This window comes from Numida meleagris, chromosome 2 (genome assembly GCF_002078875.1).
Source record: "Numida meleagris isolate 19003 breed g44 Domestic line chromosome 2, NumMel1.0, whole genome shotgun sequence".
NCBI classification, from domain to species: Eukaryota; Metazoa; Chordata; class Aves; order Galliformes; family Numididae; genus Numida; species Numida meleagris.
The window spans coordinates 41,608,239-41,627,920 of record NC_034410.1 but is presented as its reverse complement, the minus strand read 5'-3'; the positions used below and the strand labels follow the sequence as shown (position 1 = coordinate 41,627,920).

The 19,682-nt window shown below is 38.0% G+C and overlaps 1 protein-coding gene across 2 annotated transcripts in view; it reads right to left on the bottom strand.

The window, feature by feature from the left end:
* Positions 4,814 to 19,682, bottom strand: part of COL6A6 (collagen type VI alpha 6 chain) — a 52,768-nt gene continuing 37,899 nt past the window's right edge. Inside the window, exons 24-39 of one of the 2 annotated variants that reach the window (XM_021387718.1) lie at positions 19,423 to 19,485; positions 17,806 to 17,868; positions 16,761 to 16,823; positions 16,278 to 16,328; positions 14,811 to 14,846; positions 14,622 to 14,684; positions 14,220 to 14,282; positions 12,625 to 12,660; positions 11,733 to 11,769; positions 11,140 to 11,151; positions 10,544 to 11,037; positions 9,701 to 9,791; positions 8,370 to 9,041; positions 7,404 to 7,497; positions 6,897 to 7,165; positions 4,814 to 5,524 (exon numbers count right to left, since the gene is read on the bottom strand). In XM_021387718.1, the coding sequence (XP_021243393.1) occupies positions 5,352 to 5,524; positions 6,897 to 7,165; positions 7,404 to 7,497; positions 8,370 to 9,041; positions 9,701 to 9,791; positions 10,544 to 11,037; positions 11,140 to 11,151; positions 11,733 to 11,769; positions 12,625 to 12,660; positions 14,220 to 14,282; positions 14,622 to 14,684; positions 14,811 to 14,846; positions 16,278 to 16,328; positions 16,761 to 16,823; positions 17,806 to 17,868; positions 19,423 to 19,485 (2,280 nt within the window). In that variant the 3' untranslated portion in view covers positions 4,814 to 5,351. The remainder of the gene's footprint in view (positions 5,525 to 6,896; positions 7,166 to 7,403; positions 7,498 to 8,369; positions 9,042 to 9,700; positions 9,792 to 10,543; positions 11,038 to 11,139; positions 11,152 to 11,732; positions 11,770 to 12,624; positions 12,661 to 14,219; positions 14,283 to 14,621; positions 14,685 to 14,810; positions 14,847 to 16,277; positions 16,329 to 16,760; positions 16,824 to 17,805; positions 17,869 to 19,422; positions 19,486 to 19,682) is intronic. The other variant, XM_021387719.1, reaches the window with a different exon arrangement.

The following is a 19,682-nucleotide window of genomic DNA, read 5'->3' as shown; positions in this document are numbered from 1 at the left end:
CTTGTTTGGTACCTGAGTCTGTTCACATCCCTTGTTCCTCTGTGGCAACTGTGTTGTATGGTGGCTATAGTATAAAAACTATTTGCCAAGAAAATGAGCATTGGCTCAGCCTTTAGAAATGACAGTATTGCCAGGCAGCAAAATTGTTACAGTTTCAGTAGGTTACCTTTTGTAGATGCTTTAACATTTCTAAAGACTTTTGATTCTTCCTTTATACTTTTTTTTTTTTTTTTTTTTTGGGGGGGGGGTTGGTTCAGAAGTTTGGTTTAAAAGATGACAGTCTGTTTATGATCCCTTGATCAAATATGATGGATTTTCTTTTGTATGCGTGCTTTTGCTTGGTTGGTTTTAGGTGAATGTAGAGGTCGACTTGAATATCTGTTTTCACATGTGCTTTGCTATCTGCCTGTTGGCTCTGGTGAAACAACTCAAAACATGACAGCCAGCTGCAAGATTTTGGAAAACTGGGTCAAATCACTAAAAGCCTGTACCCTCAGAAGGTGGTAGCATTTATTGCTAGAGCCTTTTTGGTAATTATTTTATGGCTTTTGTCTAGAGCACAAACACACAAAAGAAATTGTATATGTGTAAATTTATTAAGCTATTCCCATAAGACTACAACAATCCAGTTAACTAGAAGCTAAATAGCAGCTCCCCAGGGGTTATATAGATCAGAACTTCCTTGATGTCTCAGGCCTATCAAACTATATTTCAAGAAGTAAAAAACATACCTGTAATTCAGTGTTTTTGAAGTTAGCACTTCTGCTTCTTACTGCCTGCTGCAGCCCAGCTAACGCTAGCCCAGCTTGCTCTTTGTGCTTTTGGTCGAGTCAACAGGTTCTAAAAAATAATGATCATCTGAATTGAAATGTCTTTTCTCAAAGGAAAGAAGGGTGCCTATTGTAAAAACTTTTCAGCTCTTTCTTACTATTTTCATATGCCTTTCTGTTGGCCAAGCAATATGTGAGACAAAGTTGCATTTAAGCACCTCCTTAAAGATACCAATGCTGTCTTCAGTTCCTTGCATTGTCAGGCTGCCTCCATTTGTTTGACCCAGATTTTGCCTTCCCTCCTTTTTACCCAGTGCCAGCAAGGATCTGGCAGCTTCTGGGATGTTGCTGGGGAAGGATGAAGCCATGCTCATGTGGGACACAGAAGGGAGAGGAGCATGGCTTTTTATGCATGCTGCCCAAGAGTGGTTGAAGATGTCATCAGCTGCTGCTGGGGTTGCTTCAACAGGGCTAGCAGCTGTTCCTAATACCCAGACAGCCTTCTTAGCAGTGGCTAAAATGGGGAAAAAAAATCAGCAGTTGGGTCTAGCACAACACAGCCTATCTTATCTGGGGAGATTATCAAGAGTCACCTTACGATGCTTCAGTGTCATTATCGACTCCTTATGTATTTATACTGCCATTGCTATTAAAATTCAGCAAGTGTATTGCATCTGGCTAAGACACGATGGCATGCACCTTGTGCCTAGAAGAACACAAGACTTGCATGTCATTTGCTCTAGGCCCAAATTAAGGGCAGGAGATATACTAGTCTTGTTAGAGAAGTAATATTAATTATGAAATGTTTTAGATGGGCTTGGCCCTTTTCCTGTTTTTAAAGCTGGCCAACTCATGTTGGATATGCAGCCAAACACTGTAACAGAAGTGAGAAAATAACCCAAAGCCAGTAATGCTGGGTATTTTCCCTAAAGCAGGCTTTAAATCTTTTCTCTCTCTAACGCTATTTGGTCCCTTTAAAGTAATTAAGACATGTATCTCTAGCTCTAATTATTCCAAGATATAATCTGTCTTCTAGAAATTAATGCTAGATCATGATCATTTTCATGCTATAACTCATCACAAAAAATAATTTTAAAAGGTATTACATTTACTCACTTTCATTCAGCAGAAATTGTGGGCAATATTTTGGTCCCAAGAACACCTACTCTTTGTTGGAAACCTGAATTAGGTCTCAGAATTCAGCTATTCTGGATTACAAAATGTAGATGAAATATATGCGTTTGGGCTGACATATGACAGTAGTAGTATACCTACACTGTTGCACTTTTTAAACTACAGTTTATCTTTACTAACACCCTCAACAGCACAAACATAACACACTGCTTCCTAGATAGATTTCTAAGTGCTTGGCTGGACTCTCTAAAGATGATCTCTGACAGCACCCGTAAGTTACTTTTGAGAGGTTCATGCAGTTTCTTTGATACTTTGGGAGGAATGTGTGATTGAGCAGGGAGAGGCTGTCCTGAGCAGTAGGTATGTCTTCAGATGTTTCTCAATAGAGGACATGATATCTCAGGATGGACAGCCATACAGCCATATAAATAGCAACACCTCAGTTTCTATTCTGTTAGTGGACAGTTATTCCTATTTTAATTAATCTGTCTTTAAAAAGCTGGGCTTATTAGCATGCACAGAAAGGCCTTCAGCTGCAGTGTTCAAACTCCTTTCAAATTGAAGCCAACTGTGTGTGCAAACATGTGGTTTAAATATACAAGCATAGTGCAGAAAGGCACCTGGGGGAGTAGATGGGAGGAAGGGCACTCCCTGACCTGAGATCATTATAGTACACCAGAGATCCTTTCATGGTTCCACCATTTGTTTACACCACAGCCATTCAAAAAAATGTCAGGGGTTTCAAAAAAGTAGGTGCTAGGTGCTCCATTACTTAGAGCAATGTTTTAAAGCTTGAGCACCCGAAATACCAAAAGGGCAGTATAAACTCAGACAATGCATGACATTCAGCACCTAGATCACTCACAGAAGTCTGCTAAGTGCCTAGAAGCAACAACACCAGAATGTTTTGCTAGCATTAGAACTCAGTATTTTACAAAAACATTTCACTGTTTGCTGAGCACTCATGTTCCTCAGTGAAAGGCAGCAGAGAAAGCATGAGAAGTCTGGTCAGTTGCCTTTTAATATCTTACCTTGTGTAACTGCTCCCAATTCCTATAGTATTTCATGTGTCTGAAAAGGGGGAAAAAAAAACAACAATGTTGCAAAACACTACTTGATGGATCATTTGACACAACCAGTAGGATGAGACAGGGATTAGACAACAGACACCGAAGCATCCTGTGGTAGCTAGCATACTCCTTCCTTCAGGGAAAAGCCCAAAGGATTTATGCCAGGGATGGACGAATAAAAAACAAACAGGTTAGGAGGCTTTGAGAGTTGTCCTTCAAGGAGGAACAGTTGGTTGGTCTTATCCTGAATAGCTACAGAAGGAGGGTTATTAAGCAGCCTGTCTGAAGTAATAAGATGGGGGATGTATGTTTGGAAGGCACAAACAGTTCAGTTCATGCAGACACAGTTTTCTCCTTATCGAGCAGAAAGGATCCAACACATTAAGACCCTCCTCTCACTGAAAAACAATAAATTTGAGCCAGCAGCAAGACTAAGTAACCTCAGATGACAAGCAAGACCAGCTGAAAGGAAGAGATGGATTGCAGGCCACCCAGGGGACTCTGCGTCTCTTTGGCCAAAGAACTTAAGAAAACAGAAACAGCCTTTGCGACGTGAGTAGATATGCATGATTTTTGACCTCCCTCTTTGAAGAGAAAGAATTATTTACTTGCCTGAACAAAACGAGAACATGAGAGTTCTAAAGAGATTAGGAGATCAGATTGCCAAGTGGTCCTGTCTTAGAGGCAGAATTTATTTGAGTCTCTTCTAAAAAACAGAACCTGTTTTTCCAAAAGAGGCAAACACCCTTCCTCATGTCCACCTGACTTAAGGAGAGGGAGTAATTCATTTTGAAAGAGGAGAGGAACTACCACCAGCTGGCAGCATACATAAAGAAACAGCTATTACAGAGAATAGCGATTTCGATGTTTAGATAGTAAACACTTCAGAATTAAAACATAGTACATATTTCGGCAGAAAGTAAACCATGGTTTGATCCATTCTTCAGAATAGGTAGACCAGCTCTTGCCCCCAAAAAGATATCTAAGGCATCCTCCTTAAGTACCAGCCACAAATGTAGAAGATGACCAGAAACAATGAGTAGAATAGCTTTCATTCCCCTGCAGTAGTTTTAGCAGTTGCATTCTGACACTTGCAAAACAAAGGACAACGAGTTTCATCAATTTACCTGTCTCAACTCAGTTTGGTTCAGTAGAGTAACCCATGAGATGTTTTGCAGGTTTTTCAACCAAGGAGCACCCTTTCTCAGCTGAGCTAAGAGTGACAGAGTTAGCTCTAAGTTGTTCAGAATTATCACAGCCCTGGGCTAGCAGAGCTTTATAGTAGCCCACTCTGTTGAAAGTCAAGAGTTCACAAAATACCCCCTCTAACTGACAGCAAAAGGCACCAGGCTCTGGAAATCCAAGTTCATCTGTGTTCCCTAAAAGTTTGTTGAGGAGTCCTCGGTCAGTAGCCCATGCAAATCAGAGATATTTTTACTGACATTATTGTAGGCAAATACAGAGAAGAACAATATTCCAGGTGAATTCATCCACCTCTACAAATAATGGACTAAGGTGGTAAGAGTGAAATGTACCGTGACTTCTAAAGGCATAAAAATAGGCAAAGGCAGAGTTCAGGCAAGCCAGCAGAGCATGAAAGCTCAGCTAAGTATCACCATGTTGTGGAGCACTGCATTTTTTGTCTTTTCTAAGAAAGCGTCCTCAGGATCTATTTGTTTTTTTCCCCTCAAGATCAACCATGAAAATCTAATGTTCCAAAATAAATGCATTTGTCTAAATTTTAGTGATAAGAGAAAGAGAACAACACTTGCTTACACATGAGAAGACACACTATGAGAATATGCTTCCATTTCAAAAACTAATGGCAGAAGATAAAGATTTGAGAAAGAATGATTTTATTCACATATTGGAATATTCATTAAAAAGTTGAGTGATTATAGTAGAAAATCCTCCACATAGAAGTGAAGTAAGTTCTAGTAAGTGTATGACCTTTGAGAGCTAAATACTTTTTTTTCCCCTACACATAAGACAAATGCAAGCAAACGAATCAAAATTTTGACATTACTGGTTCATATTTAACATTATTTCATGAAAACGTTTGAGTGGTGGTTTTATTTTATTCGATACATTTTAAAAATGTACACTTCAGTGTCTTTGGAAGAAAATTGTTTCAGTGCTTTTATCCCTTTAAAATAACATAGTGTTAGCTAATAAAAGTTTTTCATTTTTCAAAATCGTAGATCATCTGAGCAGTAGTTTTAGTTTTCACTATTAAGTATAATAGATAATAACATCACTAACAAGTACTTCTTTGAACTGAGATCTGGGAGGTAAGATGCAATGTAAAATTTTCCATCTCTTCTGCCCATCATCTTGATAGTGCAACCAAAGACAAAGTAGTTTAAGTGTCTCTGCACTAGGAAGACTTTATACAAAAGAATCCACATTCTTCCTCTGTTTCAAATCTGTTTCTGTTCCCTCCACAGCCCCCATACCAGAACTGACCACATATTTTCTGCTCTTTGTTGTAGTACCACTTCAGAACGTAATTCTGACATTCTCCACTATCTTGAACCAGGTCACACGCATCTGGAAAAGGCAAATAAGAGATGCATGAGAATTTCCATGGGAAGTAACATGCAGTACAAATTAGCAAATGTGAAAGCTAGGCAGTGGTCAAGGTCTCACAAAGATTCACCAAGTGTCCACACACAAACAAAAAGCATCAGAGTGGCCAGAGAAGGTCAAACAATAGATCAGTACAAGCCACATCTCTCAAAAGGCTAATTCTCAAACTGTGCTGTATATTTTTAGAAGTTAAATTGTTGACTTGCTTATTAGGAGTGCAGCTAGAACTGGGAACGGCAGTTCACACCTCTCCTGTAAATAGTTTGTGTCACTGCTCACATGAGTGCAATTAGCCTGTTTGCATCTTCATAGGAAACATTTACTTGCAAAGAGTAAACAGGAACATATCTTCACAGTTAGTGGAGAGCACTGATTCGAAAATGTACACATGTAATTAGGCCATGGGACTATTCTGTCTGTGCAGAGTAAATTATACACTGTGGATGTCTAGGATTCCAGAGTTATATTTGCTCTTAAAGTTCCAGTATTAAAACAGTTTTGCAGCATTGGCCCTCTCATCTGGAAAGGGGCTACCAGACATCCAACAGAATCCTCTTTGACTGGAAAGAGGGATGGAAGCTGTAGCAATGAACAACAGCAAACAAAGTCATGCAGACATTATTGCATTTTTCCAAAGAATTTATCACAGAATCACAGGATCATAGTGGTTGGAAGGGACCTCTGGAGATCATCCAGTCCAACCCACCTAAAGCAGGTTCCCTAGAGTAGGTTGCAGAGAAAAGTTATCTCCAATTGCAGCCCATGCAATAGAAATGCACAATTCTGTAAAAGGCACGTTGGTGAGAAAACTGATCTCACAATCATTAGATTAACGTGCCTATTGTATCAAAAGGCAAATGTGGAAAGAAACGTATAAGTAGGAGGCAAAGTAAAAAACATGGAGAATACATGTCTTGACAGGATCTCTCTCCTGGAGAATCTTGTTCTTCCCAGGAACACACTGTAGCAGAGACATATTTAGTTCTCCATGTGGAGTTAAGTTAGAAGCAGGAATAATTCAGTAATTATAGCAAAACTTGAGGATTTAATACAGTCAGCTGTTTTAGTAAAGAGGATTGCAATCTATATTATTATTATATTATTTTAGGAAGTTATAAATCAAAACTAACGTCTAAATGACATCAGCAGTTCACTCTATAATTACAAACTTGTAATGTACAGATTTGGACTGTAAACAGGCAAATGGAACAAAACGTTTTGGAAAATATAATTAATGGAAATGATACACAATGGGCAAGTATTCAACTAAGTCCTTCACAGTTTAGAGTCTTTCTACTGAATTCAAAGAAATTTTCATACTCTAAAATCATACCATAATCACTATTGTCAGGTCCAGTTTCTACTATTGTTGCTAGGCTTTCCTTTTTCCCCTGAGCTTCTCCATACTCTTGTGGCTTTTCTCCAGTAGTGTCTTCCTCTGTGAAGTACTCATTCTCCTTAAAACTGTATCCCATTCCTGGCATTGTGTATACAGGTACTGTGGCAGTCAACTTAATTTTTTCCAGGGCTCTATTTTCAGTTGTTTCAATGTCTTTTAAATCACCACTGTAGCCAGTTTCATCAGTTCCAGGTAAAGGCATCCTTCAAAGGAGGGAGGGAAAAAAAAAAAAAAAAAAGTATTTAAGCACCAATACGGCTTTTTCATTCCTTCTGAATACTGTGAAAAAAAATTGTTGATCCTGATCATGCTTCCGTCAAGGCTAATTTGAATATATGACTAATCCAAAAGGTAAAAATCTTATGTTTGGAGATAAATGTAAGTACATAGTTTTATCCCCTACATGGTCACGTGTGTAAGATTTAATAGGCAATTCCAAACCTTTCAGTCACAGACGCTTGATCTCGTGTGTCACCCCGATCTAAGTTTTCACACTCTTCTTGAAGTTCAGGAGAAGGATAACTGTTCATTCCCTCTATGGAAAAAGCAAACATGTCACAATTGAGTTTTAAATTCCTCCAAACCCCCGTACATTTAAGAAAAAGTAGAAGAAAATGATTTTTTTTCTTGTTAATTGGAGTTTGTATCTTTTAGTATCTAGAAAGATGTCAATAAAAATGAAAATGACATCAGAGATCATCTGGATTAGACCAACTCTTGAAACAATGCTTTAGACTTTTGTCTTCCTCTGCAATACACTTTAGCAAATTTGTTAAACATAAACACATGCTTCTGATGGGGATTTTAAGTCAGTGACAACTTCCTTCTTGACACTCTCTTGAATACATTTCAAAGCATGTAAAAACTGTTGATCTACAAAAACATGTCTTAGAAACTACAGAAGCTCTTCCTCTGCCCTACAGAGAAGGAATAACTTCGGTAAAGAGAGGTTAAGGTCAGATCAGCTGTTTAAACTTTTATCTGCCCAAAAGCCTAAACAAGCATTAACAGCTCAGTAAATCTGGACCTGCCAAGAGTCAGAAAAGAAATGTAGGTGCCAACAGTCAGAAGAAATGTAGGCCTAAATCAGGAGAACAACTGTGTTTTGTGTCTGAAGAATAGTCTTTCCTTCGTAACAGTGAAGTCAGCATAGCCATACATTGAATACGAACATAGTGAGAAAAAACTTCAAGATTTTGGCCTAAAGCAACATTAGAATGTAATATTGTTTTGTATTTACTGGCAATTCCATTAGCATCCGGCATCAGCTGCAAACCATAGATGAAATACCAAGTAGTTAGATTATGACTAGAAACTGAGAAGTAGTACATATACTGACTGCCTTTTTCTACAAAACATTTCTCATTCTTTCTATAACTTAAGTGAATGCCATTGCATGCTACTTACGTTGTAGCAGATTTAGAAACGCCCGGGTAAATCTCTGAGCATATACCATCTCAGAAGTTGAAGTCCTACCCAATATCAGTAAGTGCTGGTCAGTGGGGGAGCTTGATAGTTCCATCAGCTCACTGTCACTCAGATCATTGCCAAGTGCAAGAGTGAACATGGTAAATCCTCGGCACTTGACTCCAAGTGAAATCTCTCTTAGCTTCTCTCTGTCTTGTGTGCTTGTTTTGCTTCCAACTATTGCAAATATGACCCTGTGTTTTCTTTGTCTGGGAGCTTTAAAAAATACATTTTCAACAGTCCACTGTAATGCAGAAGCAATGGCTGATGGCCCTTCCAGTTGGTGAACAGACTCTTGGATATGTTTCTTCATCAAATCTTTATTGTTGTATGTTTCTAGATCAAATTCCAAGGCCACAGGGGTTTTGTTTCTGTCAGGTAGGAAGCCCCTGGGAGCCTGCTGTACCAATGCCACTCTGATGCCTCCAAAAGATTCACTTGGCTGTTCAGCAATGACAAACTGATCTAGCATGTTGCTCACAAAGTCCTTGACTCTCTGAAAATCTTCACTGCTGATGCTGCGAGAGCTATCCATGATATAAGTAATATCCATATCCATCAGAAGAGGAGGAGAAATGGGCACTTCACAGTTGGTACTTGGCTTGCATTTATCTAGAGAAGAAGAGCCAATATGCAGCAAACTAATTAGCTATACAACAAAAGCAATAGTTTGGAAAAAAAATGCAAGTCCTGTTCATCCATTTTTTTCTTAAATTTGATTTAAAAAATAAATTTAGTGACCAGAAATCTTACTGTTCTCACAAGCAACAAGGGATGAATCCTGCTGAACAAGGTTTTGAGATTCTATGGGAAATTAGTCAGGGATGAGATCAAAAACCAGTATGTTAAGTTTTACCTTATGAACAGAATTCCCCTGAGAATTCTTCTTCTATCAAAATCTGAACATGACCAAGGACACTGAAACAAGCTCTATTTTTTTTTTTTATCTCAGACCACTGTTCAGCATTCTGAAACACTGTTATCATCTAGCAATTTTTCTTACCTCAAAATCCAATATTTATAATAAATGAGCATGGTATCCCAGAAACATCATATTTTTTTAAAGTGCGTTTCTGTTACAAAAGAAATGTCAAATAGAAAAATTTTGTTTCACACAGCTGAGACAGGAATTAAATAGCTTTTGTGTTTTCAAAACTCTAATTCTTACTATCCATATTGTCCAGAATAATTATTTTATTGAAAAATGTAGGATTTGTTGCTGAAAGAATAAAAAGACTAATACAACAGTTGGAGTAAGTAAAACGTCTCACCAAAGCAAAGCGTACAATGTGTGATGCTCTCCAAACTTTCATCCTGCTGTCTTTCCCAAACAAATAATTGAAATATTCCAGTATCATCAATCTAGGTTTTAAAGCAAACACAAAAGTAACATAAAAAAAAATACAGATCATGTTTACTCTTTGTTTTTAATATAATTACTAATTCTCTTCTGAAATAGACTTTGTCCCTAGCTTGGTGGTTTCATTTCTATTTTAATACTGAACAGGTATAGAGAAGACTTTTTCAGTTGCCATCTGGAGCATTCTATCTGCCCTTGAACATTACAAAATCACCATTTTTTCCTAAAGGTTTAACTCCACACTATACAGAGGTTGCTAAACTAGTGCAACTAATAACAACTTGTGTTAACAGAGCTTATTAGTCAATTTAAGACAGTCATAATATATTGTTCAAAGCTATAATAGATCATCCAAAGTTAGCTGAAGTATTTCTGAACAATGTTGAACGTGAGACATCTGTGCACATTTATTTTATACTTTATCTTTCAGCTCTTTGTAGAATTTAGGTTAGAGAAATAGCATGGGTAACCAAGTGAAATTAACACAATGCTACTGAAATTCTACGATTTGGCCTAAAACCACAAGTCAGAAATAATTTGCGTGTAATAAGAGCTCAAATGGTGATCATTATAGTGAAGTGAGAATCAGTGTTTCTCTGTTAAAACAGCAGCCTTTAACAAAACACTTTTTAATAGGAGATTGGACATCCCCTATAGACCTATCTTACTATCTGGAGATTGTTCTTTACTTAAATGCTGGTAGCTACTGAGCAAATGAACAACTGATTCAATTTTTTATAGTCAATCTACTTACTGAGAAGGCACGTCTGACATTTGGCAACTCAGTGAAGGCAATAACCACTGGAGTGATATCCCAGGCACTCAACTCAAGTACAGCTGTGCTGATGACCACATCTTCCTGAGATGGACCATTGGCAAAAAATATGGCAATTTTTCTTGTAAGGATGCCCTGACGAACCCGTTTGAAGACATTTCTTGCAACAAATCGCATGGCTGCCCCAATACTACGTTTTCCAGTAGATCTCTCTAGTGGTATTTTCTGGACTGCCTGTAGAAGCAAGTTGTGTTTTTGGAATTCTGAGAAACGAATGAGATAGCGTGTGTTGGTATTGAAAGAAACGATGGAAACACGAGCGCCTGTTGGGCAGTTGCTTTCACTGATCTTAAGGGTCTTCAGCAATGACAAAACAATGTTTCTCATTCTTTCAAATGCAGCTGGACTAACACCTTCAGACATATCAAGGGCAAACACCAGCTCCGTTGGATAAACTGGACACGTGTCTGTATCTTGAAACAAAATGTTTGTGTGAGAATATTTCAGCAATTCAAACACTGCTCCTTTTCTTCAAGTCTATGAAGAATGGGCATGCAGAAGCCTGATGGGCTTACCTGATGAACAAGCTGCAGTGAAGAAATGGAGAGGAGATAGATTATTTTGGACTTGTATTCATGAAAATAGAGACATATTCACTCATGTTCATTAAAGAGCCTGACTCAAAGCTCATACAAGTATCAGAAACAAGAGACAATGCTCCTTTACCACAACTGAATAAACAAAACAGTGAAATTTGGACAAGGTTTAAAGAGATTATTCTAGATTCTACTGAGAAAAGAATGCTGAAAGAGAATGAACACTCCAAAACTAGAGAATACGTGATATATAAATATTTTCTTCTCTGAGAATTCCCCAAAGGGGAATCGACACAATGCCAAAGAATTAATTTTAAAAGAGGACAAGAGAAATTTGTTACAATTTTTGTAATTGAGGGATAGGAAAAATGAGCAGAAAGAGTAAGCCTGTTTTACACACTTGCTGAAAAAACTTTCACAGTTACAGTCTACTAGTCAACATCAACTTGATGCAAACTACCAGTCAAGAACTTTAATGCAAACTACCAGTCTGCAGGGTTTCCAATGGAAGATTTTTCTTTTAAGAAGGAAGACTGTGGATTCAGAGGTAGAAGAAGATGCTCCCTACTTACGGCAGTTTTTTCGTGTAAAATTCACAAGTTCACAAGGCTGCAGGAGCAAAATGAAAAAGCAATTAACAATAAATCCCAGACCACCCCAGACTGTGGATCTTAGTATTGGTTTGAGTTGAAGGTCAGATCTAAGCTAGTGAACACTCACTAGGAGTCTAGATTCACAAATTCCAGTTCCCCTCTATTTCATCTTTACAGTTGCTCTGCCCCTTATGCAGTTATTTCAGACATGCTCTGTTGGCATTTAGCCATGCCCTGGAATACGAATCAACTATTTAGCCATTCTTTATACTTTTTTCGTAATAATCTTATCTAGGACATCATTGTGCAATGTTGCTTCCAAAGGAGAATGGGAATTTCAGTACCAACTCACATAGAAAGAAGGAGCTCTACAAAGGAGGACTAGATCCCTTCTACAGAACACAGAACTTGCCTGCAGTAGTATTGCCTACAGGTATTGTCTACGCAAGTGTGAGATTAAGCCTTTATTTAAGGATGTTCATCTTATACAGGTTACAATTCTGAAGAAATCCTGCCCTGCTATTCACAATAAGAACAGCTATTGCTGAGGAAATGTCTTCCTTTACAAGAGGGTGAGACGTAACACTAAATAGTATCTGATGTTTAAATTGATGTGAATGAGGTAACAAGTAAAGGAACATTAACGGCCCAAAAGTTTGTAGATGTTTGTACAAGGTGTAATATCACACTTTTTTCCTCATTCCTTGATTACTTGCCAAGCAGAATGACCCACTCTCAGAATACAGCGAGTACAAGTATTTGAAAAGGATACTGTTTCCTAACAATTAAACGTGCTTGTTAAGTGCTTTAGATGATGGCTAAAACAATTAGTTCCAAGTAGCATGTAGTTAGATGTAAGCTAATTACTTACTTCCATTAAAACAGTGCCTCTTCGTCCCTTGGCACCCTGAAACAAATTAAGTACAGATCCAGAGCATCAGACTCTGATAACATCTTTTCATCTATGACTCTGTAGTCCAAAGAAAATGCAGGCATACAGTGTTTCCCTGACAACCACTTGCAAATTTAAGATATGAGAAGATAACACTGTTCAGCGTGAATTTCTGTGGACCTGTTCCTGAAAGACTTGCAGACTACTAGTCCAATCTGTTTCTCAGTACATTTCTCTCCTTCTTCTTATAAACACTCACTACCTATCACTCTTGAGGACCAGTATCCACCTGAACTGGATCTCCTTTCTAAACAGCTGTCTCTGTTAGTTAAAACAATGTTGTGGTTCAGTTATACGCAGCTTGGGTCCTTTTCAACCTCTGATGTGCAACATGTTCGCTCTCTCTTGCAGGGCAAAATCCCAACAGTTCAACCTTGAGAGATCCTGCAGACCATACACACATCATGACTGCTCAGCCAATCTAGCTAGCTTTGGCTACTCAGCAGCCTTCTCTCTAGGAGAAGAGGGCAAATGTGAGGATTCCAAACAACTTTTTTCAAAATGACGTATTAGTTGTTTAATCTTCATAGTAGGAATAAAACAGAGAAAATGGCTTTTTCTCCTCCCATGGCAGCTTGAGAGCTTTTGTCATATGTGAAATTCAAATGTATAGCAAGAGCATATATTCAGTAACCTTAAGTCAGAAGGTGCAATAGTCAGGTAAACCAGAAAGAATTGAACTCCACATATCATAACCTTCACTTTAGCCTCTCTCCTTCATGACATTATAGTTTACCAAAATCATATACTTCCTTGCATCCCCAAATAAGAATCCCAACTCCACATTTGTTACTTTCTCCTCAGATTAACCTTCCATTCCTCCATCTCTTTTCTGAGCTACTTCCCTCATCCCCTTAGCTTTCCTGCTGCTAGCAAGATCACAGATATTCTGTATTTATCTTCATTTGTTCCTCAGCTAATTAGCTATACAAACTTGACCAAAGAGATAATCACACCAACAAGATAAGAAAGATGGGAAAACAGCCCTTTTTTGGATAGCTCTGCCTACTACTTATCTTTTCACCTGCTTTGATAAAGAACATAACCTTTTCTTGTATAAAATACAGATCAAAATCACTTGAAAATACAACAATTTATCTAGCTGTATACAAGGAGTAACAGGGAATGGTTAGCTGAAGCTTTAAATGGGTGCATGTAATTTCAAATCTAATTTTATGTGGCTTTTCTTTTTAAATAAGAATGTACTTTGGATTTCAGCAGAACAATCTTGTTCTACATTTTAAATTTTCTCACCTTTTTAGGTTAGATTTTTACCCACTGGAGAAACAACATCAAATACTGTGGAGGAAATTCTGCCCAGCATCGTACCATTGTAGTTTCATTTCCAACAGCAAATGCTCTTGTGTGAACACATCCACAGACAAGATGCAGTTCTATATGTCTGGCAGGCTGATTATGTACTGTATATGTTATGAAACACTATTAAATATTCTGTTAGTCTAATAAAAATTCAAGAGTTATCTAGGAAGATTTTTTTTTTTTTAATACATTACCATAGGTCCTGGTGGTCCTTGGTCTCCTGGATCTCCCGGGGAACCTGGTGTGCCAGCATTACCCTAAAAATAAGAATACAAGTTTTATTCTTTATAATTGCACACATGCACCTAATTTCAGCAGAGAAAAAAAAACCCTTATAACTACATTGTGAGCCAGTTTGTGCATTTGAATAAAGATAGACCACTATCCCTAAGAATTACTAGCAACAAACAATTCTAAAGACTTTGGCCTTCACTCTCTCCAAAACCTCTTGCCCAGGTTATGGGGTTATGGCAATAAATGATTGGAGCAGGAATCATTTATTTGTTTATTTATTTATGTATTGTGAGGAAACACTAGAGATGTTTGGGCTTTGCTTACTGAATTCTCCACAGACTTAACAGGTATATCATTCTTACCCTTCTACCCCTAATTCCTTTGGGTCCTTTAGCTCCTGGAACACCTGGGTCTCCAGCTTCTCCCTGAAAATCAATGAAATCCAGAACTTCGTAGGAAAGAAGGATATAGACAAAGACAGATAATCCCTTCCAAGCAAGAACAGTGTAAAACAATAAATAATGAAAGCAAACATGCTTGTTTAATTATACCTCTGGACCAGGATATCCTATGAATCCAGATTCTCCCTGCCAAAATAAAGAAGAAGGATTTCATAAGAATCCAGACGTTTGTGATCTCCTTAGTATTTGGTATCTTTAAACCAAAAAGAATTTCAAAGTTATTCTTCGCATATCAGGCCACTCAAGTAACAGTGAGTCTCAAATGACCCCATAGGCTTGGGCCTGCCATTTTAACAGGCAAATCATTCCAAGTGCAATTATTAAGTTATTCCTTTCTTAGTCTTTTTTTCTTCTTTTTTTGTTTGTTTGTTGCTTGGTTGGTTGTTTTTTGTCCGTATTTGAAGTTGTTTTTATTATTTAGTTTTTCAAGACTTACATAAAAGAGACAAAATTCATTGAATCTCACTCTGAAACTGAAATATTCTTCCAGAACTGACAGTAAATTGCTTTTGATGTGCAATTATACTTATCCAGCAGTTTATAGGCTTTATTTCTCAGTCTGACTTACTGTTTCCAATCCATTTGTCACTGCTTTCACAAGAAGAATCCATACACCTTTGCCTTGCTTTCAGAGACTGCATTTCTTTTCCAGATTTAGTAGCAATGAGGATTAGGAGAAATATCACTGTAATTTTATGTATTACATGTTAATCCCCAATAAAATTATGTGGGATTTTTTTCCCCAACAACACTCATTACAAAATCTTGGGTGTTTTTTTTTTTGGCTATGTTTTGTTTTTTTAATTTAAAATCAACAGCATCTATGATGTAAAACAACCTTTCAGACTATGACAAAAACACCATTTTATTTAAATTCTGTTTCCCAAGCCCAAAATTAGTTACCAGTGTTTGACAGAAGTTTTAAACAGACAAATGATCAACCATCAACCTACTATGGATTACTTACTACCTCATTTAAGTCACGTATCTATGGAGGTATAATGATTTTGATCTCACTCTTTTCTGTATACTTTTTGTTTTTGCCAAATTCTTGTATGTTTTTAAGGAGGTAGACATTTCACTGCTAGCTCATCAACACTTGCCAACAGGAGTGGCTAGTCAGGCAGCATGGAGTGCACTTGGTCCTACAAAAAGTACAACTTACAAACCCATATCCAAACACAAACACACACACACTCTAATGAAAGAAGAAGAGAGTGGTTATCAAAAGAGTAGCTCCCTCCCAGTCATTCCCGTGTGTTATCATGTATCACCATTTGTTCAAGAGGGGAGCATAATTCTCAATCCAGTTTTCAATATCACCAGAGACAAAGAACTATGTTTATATCAAACTGCATTCTTAAGCTCTCATGAAAGAGAACTAGAAGTTACAGCCACATCTATTTCATTGCAGAACCTCTCACAAGTTGTGGGAAGGCTGAGCTTCTTGCTGAACATCAGGAACATACTGCAGCCACATCTTACATTTCTCTTAAATCAGTATTGATGGTCCTATAAAATTGAGCTTGCATAATGGAGACTGAGAGACATTCTTACCTTTGCTCCTTTGTTTCCTACAGGACCATGGATGTCTCTGCCATCTGTGCCCTGCATAGGTTGAACATACTACCAGTTAACTTTTAATAGAAGATTCGATTTATATCCAGTTCCATTTTGGAAGAGACTTCCCATTAGACCACTGCGTCCAGGCTTTTGATACTTGGCAATCTATCATGACATAGTCTAAAAACAGTAGCAAATGGTAGAAAAAGCTGCAGAGAGTAAACAGTGATTAAGGCCACAGTGCCTCTCCATTGTATGACCTACTTCCAGCACAGTCTCTCTTAGCAGATAGAGAACCTGAATGAAAAGATTATCTCTAGCCCACAAGGAATCTAGTTTCCATAAAAGCTAAGAAGCAAATCTGAGATCATTTTATTTGTACCACATAGTGAAAACAGAAAAAGGGAACTAACTGTACTAATCCAGCTGAATGAGTGTTTAACTACAGAGGCCCTGAACTAGGGCAGGAAGACTTACTGGTATGCCTCTTGGTCCAGGCAGTCCCACAGGGCCTTTCTCTCCAGGGTCACCAGGTTCACCCTGACGTAATTGAAATATAACATCTATTAGTTTGGCTCATTCAGGAGAACTCATTTCTGAAATGCAAATTTGTCTGCCAGACTGAAAAGTGCTTATGCTTTTTTACAGATTACTTGATGCAGATGAAATGCACTCTGTTACAGACCGTGTCTGAGAGAAGGGTCCTTGGGGTGGAAATGGAAAGTACTGGGCAAAACAGTAAATACTGAGCATTCATGCAGCTAAACCCCATGGGCCTTCCTTCAACAAAAAGCTCCCATTTTTATACAGAGCTCCCAGTGGCAAGAGTGTTTTTTGGGAGAAGTTATATTAATGCAAGCAGGACTTAACTTGGAGTTCTACCAGCATGAAGCATCTGTTGGTAGCAGAGGATATTTCTCAGGCAAGTTGTCTAGCCTGTGTTTTTCATTCTTTTGCAAGTTTCCTTTTATTTGGTTTTCACGTTTTTAATGAAACTTTCTTCTATCAAGAATCCCAACTTAAACAGCAAAGAATTGGACTGAGCACATGGAACGTATGATGGAGTACTTCACATATTCTAAATGATTCCTGTAAAAAAACTAACAATTTATATGGTGGACTCTTTTGAAAAGAAAGGTTAAAATGAATAACTACACCTCGTTAACTGGAACTCATTTCCAATGCATAGGACAGAGTCTAGGAATCTTATGTAAAACACTTGACACCACTGCCATATTCCTACAGCGTTTCACGAAAAGCCAGGTCCCACTGAAAGCCATGATGACAACAATCAGAAAAGCAGCCATGGTGACTAACAACTTCTTAGCATAGCTCTGACATCTATGTGTGACCTTCCATCCATCACTTGCCTTACCATGCAATCTAAAAATTCACATAAAGTGTATCAATCTTCACATGCTCCACAAGAACAACACAGGTGTTAGTTCATAGTTCTTCGGTCAGATTCTTGAAGAAATTATGCTGTCAGTTTGCTGTGATCATGTACTTTAAAAGTGTTTACCTTTGGTCCTCTTGCACCTAGTTTTCCATCAGAGCCAGGTGGACCTGGGGGACCCAGACTAGCCTGTAATCAGAAATAGCAGTAAAAAAGTGAACGGTAAAGAGCTCAAGGGCTCACTACACTCAATGATTCACTGCCACTTGAAATTATTGTAGAATCAGTATAGACATTAGCACATAAACAGACTTCACCAAAGCTCTTCAGGACCACAGTAGGTTACGTATCACACTGTCATTCAGGTTGTTTCCTGTTGTCTGTGTGACTGCAGTAAAATTCTTAAAATGTTATTTAATATGAAATATTATTTTCTATTTACATAGATATTTCAGTATAACAAAAAATGCACAAGTGAATATATATACTCACATATACATGGGATCAGTGTTTAAGCACGAGCATCTTTATATGGCTAAAGCACATACCCAAAGCTGATAGAGTCAGATGTTCCAGTTCTGAGTTATACCAGTGAAATTCCAGAATAAGAAGCCCAAAGCCAACAGCATAATGTACAAGTGAGGAAGATCAGTGGTCAGGGCTCAATGGTTATAACTTAGTTCTAGATATGTCCTGGTTTCAGCTTAGATGGAGTTTACTTTTCCACCATAGCATCTAGTATGATGCTATTGTTAGGCTTTAAGAAAAAAAGAATGCTGATAACACACTGATGCTTTGGTTGTAGCTGAGCAGTGCTACATGGAACCAGGGACACCGCAGTTCCTCAGCTTCTTGTACTGTCCTTCCAGTGAGGGGAGCTGAGGGGGCACAAGGAGCTGGGAGGGGACAGAATCAGGACAGCTGATCTAAACTAGCCAAAGGGATAATCCATATCATATGACATCATGTGAAAAAAAAACTTGAACAATGGTGGAGAGTTGGCCGGATAGGTTGCTGCTGTGTGGGGACTGGCTGGGCCTCGGTGGGTGGAAAGCAATTGTTAGTGCATTACTTGTTTCGTTCTGCTTTTAAATTATTTTCTCAAAACAGTTCCCATAGAAAATATGTAACTATTTTTCATAGAATGCACATCACAAATTAGAAGACTAGTAATAAGCGTGAAAAAGCACACTGTTACACAAACTTCTTTTATCCCTCTGAATTCTCCAACTGCAAACAGCAACAGGATCTTACTGTTGGAACAAAATGATTTGGATTTCCCTCCCCCCCAAAATACTAAGGTCAATAGTAAAAAAAAAAAACACAAGCTATAAGTACACTCCAGTAACTTCACTTCTCTACCACCAATGACAAGCTGATTACGTAACTTTGTCTTCAACTGCTCCAGTGTATATAGGACCTATAGGTGCTGCAATCCATAGTGCTACTCTTGATTCTACGGAACTGAGAGATGAATCTAGAGCTAAGCCTTTTCATTGCAACCATGCAAAAGATTGGTAATGCTATAGTTCACTTCCTATTCACCTCTCTGAACTTATTTTCAAGGCTGTAATTTCAGCATAATCAAAATTTTCAGCCTCATACAACTATCAGTTTCCTTAACTACTATACTGAACATTTTTTAGTTTCTTCTTTCTGTAAGTCTTTAAAAAAAACTCACTATAAAAATAATACCACCTCAGAAATTTAAGCTGTGAAGCAAGGATATTATTTAAAGCTAACCCGAGAGCCTGGCATGCCTTGTGGTCCTGGAGGTCCTCTGATCCCTTGTGGTCCTCTTGGGCCCTAACATAAAAAAGAAAAGTCAGTTCAGTGTTGATAGATTTTCAGTGAAGATTAGATTGTTTTGCAAGCCTTAATGCACAGGTGAAACTTCTGGCTCTTTGGCTGTAGGAATTAAGTTCTGTGAAGCACCTGAGATGGTCACTGCCTGAAGGCCATATTCAGAGAGCCACCATGGCATCTACGATACCAAAGAGACA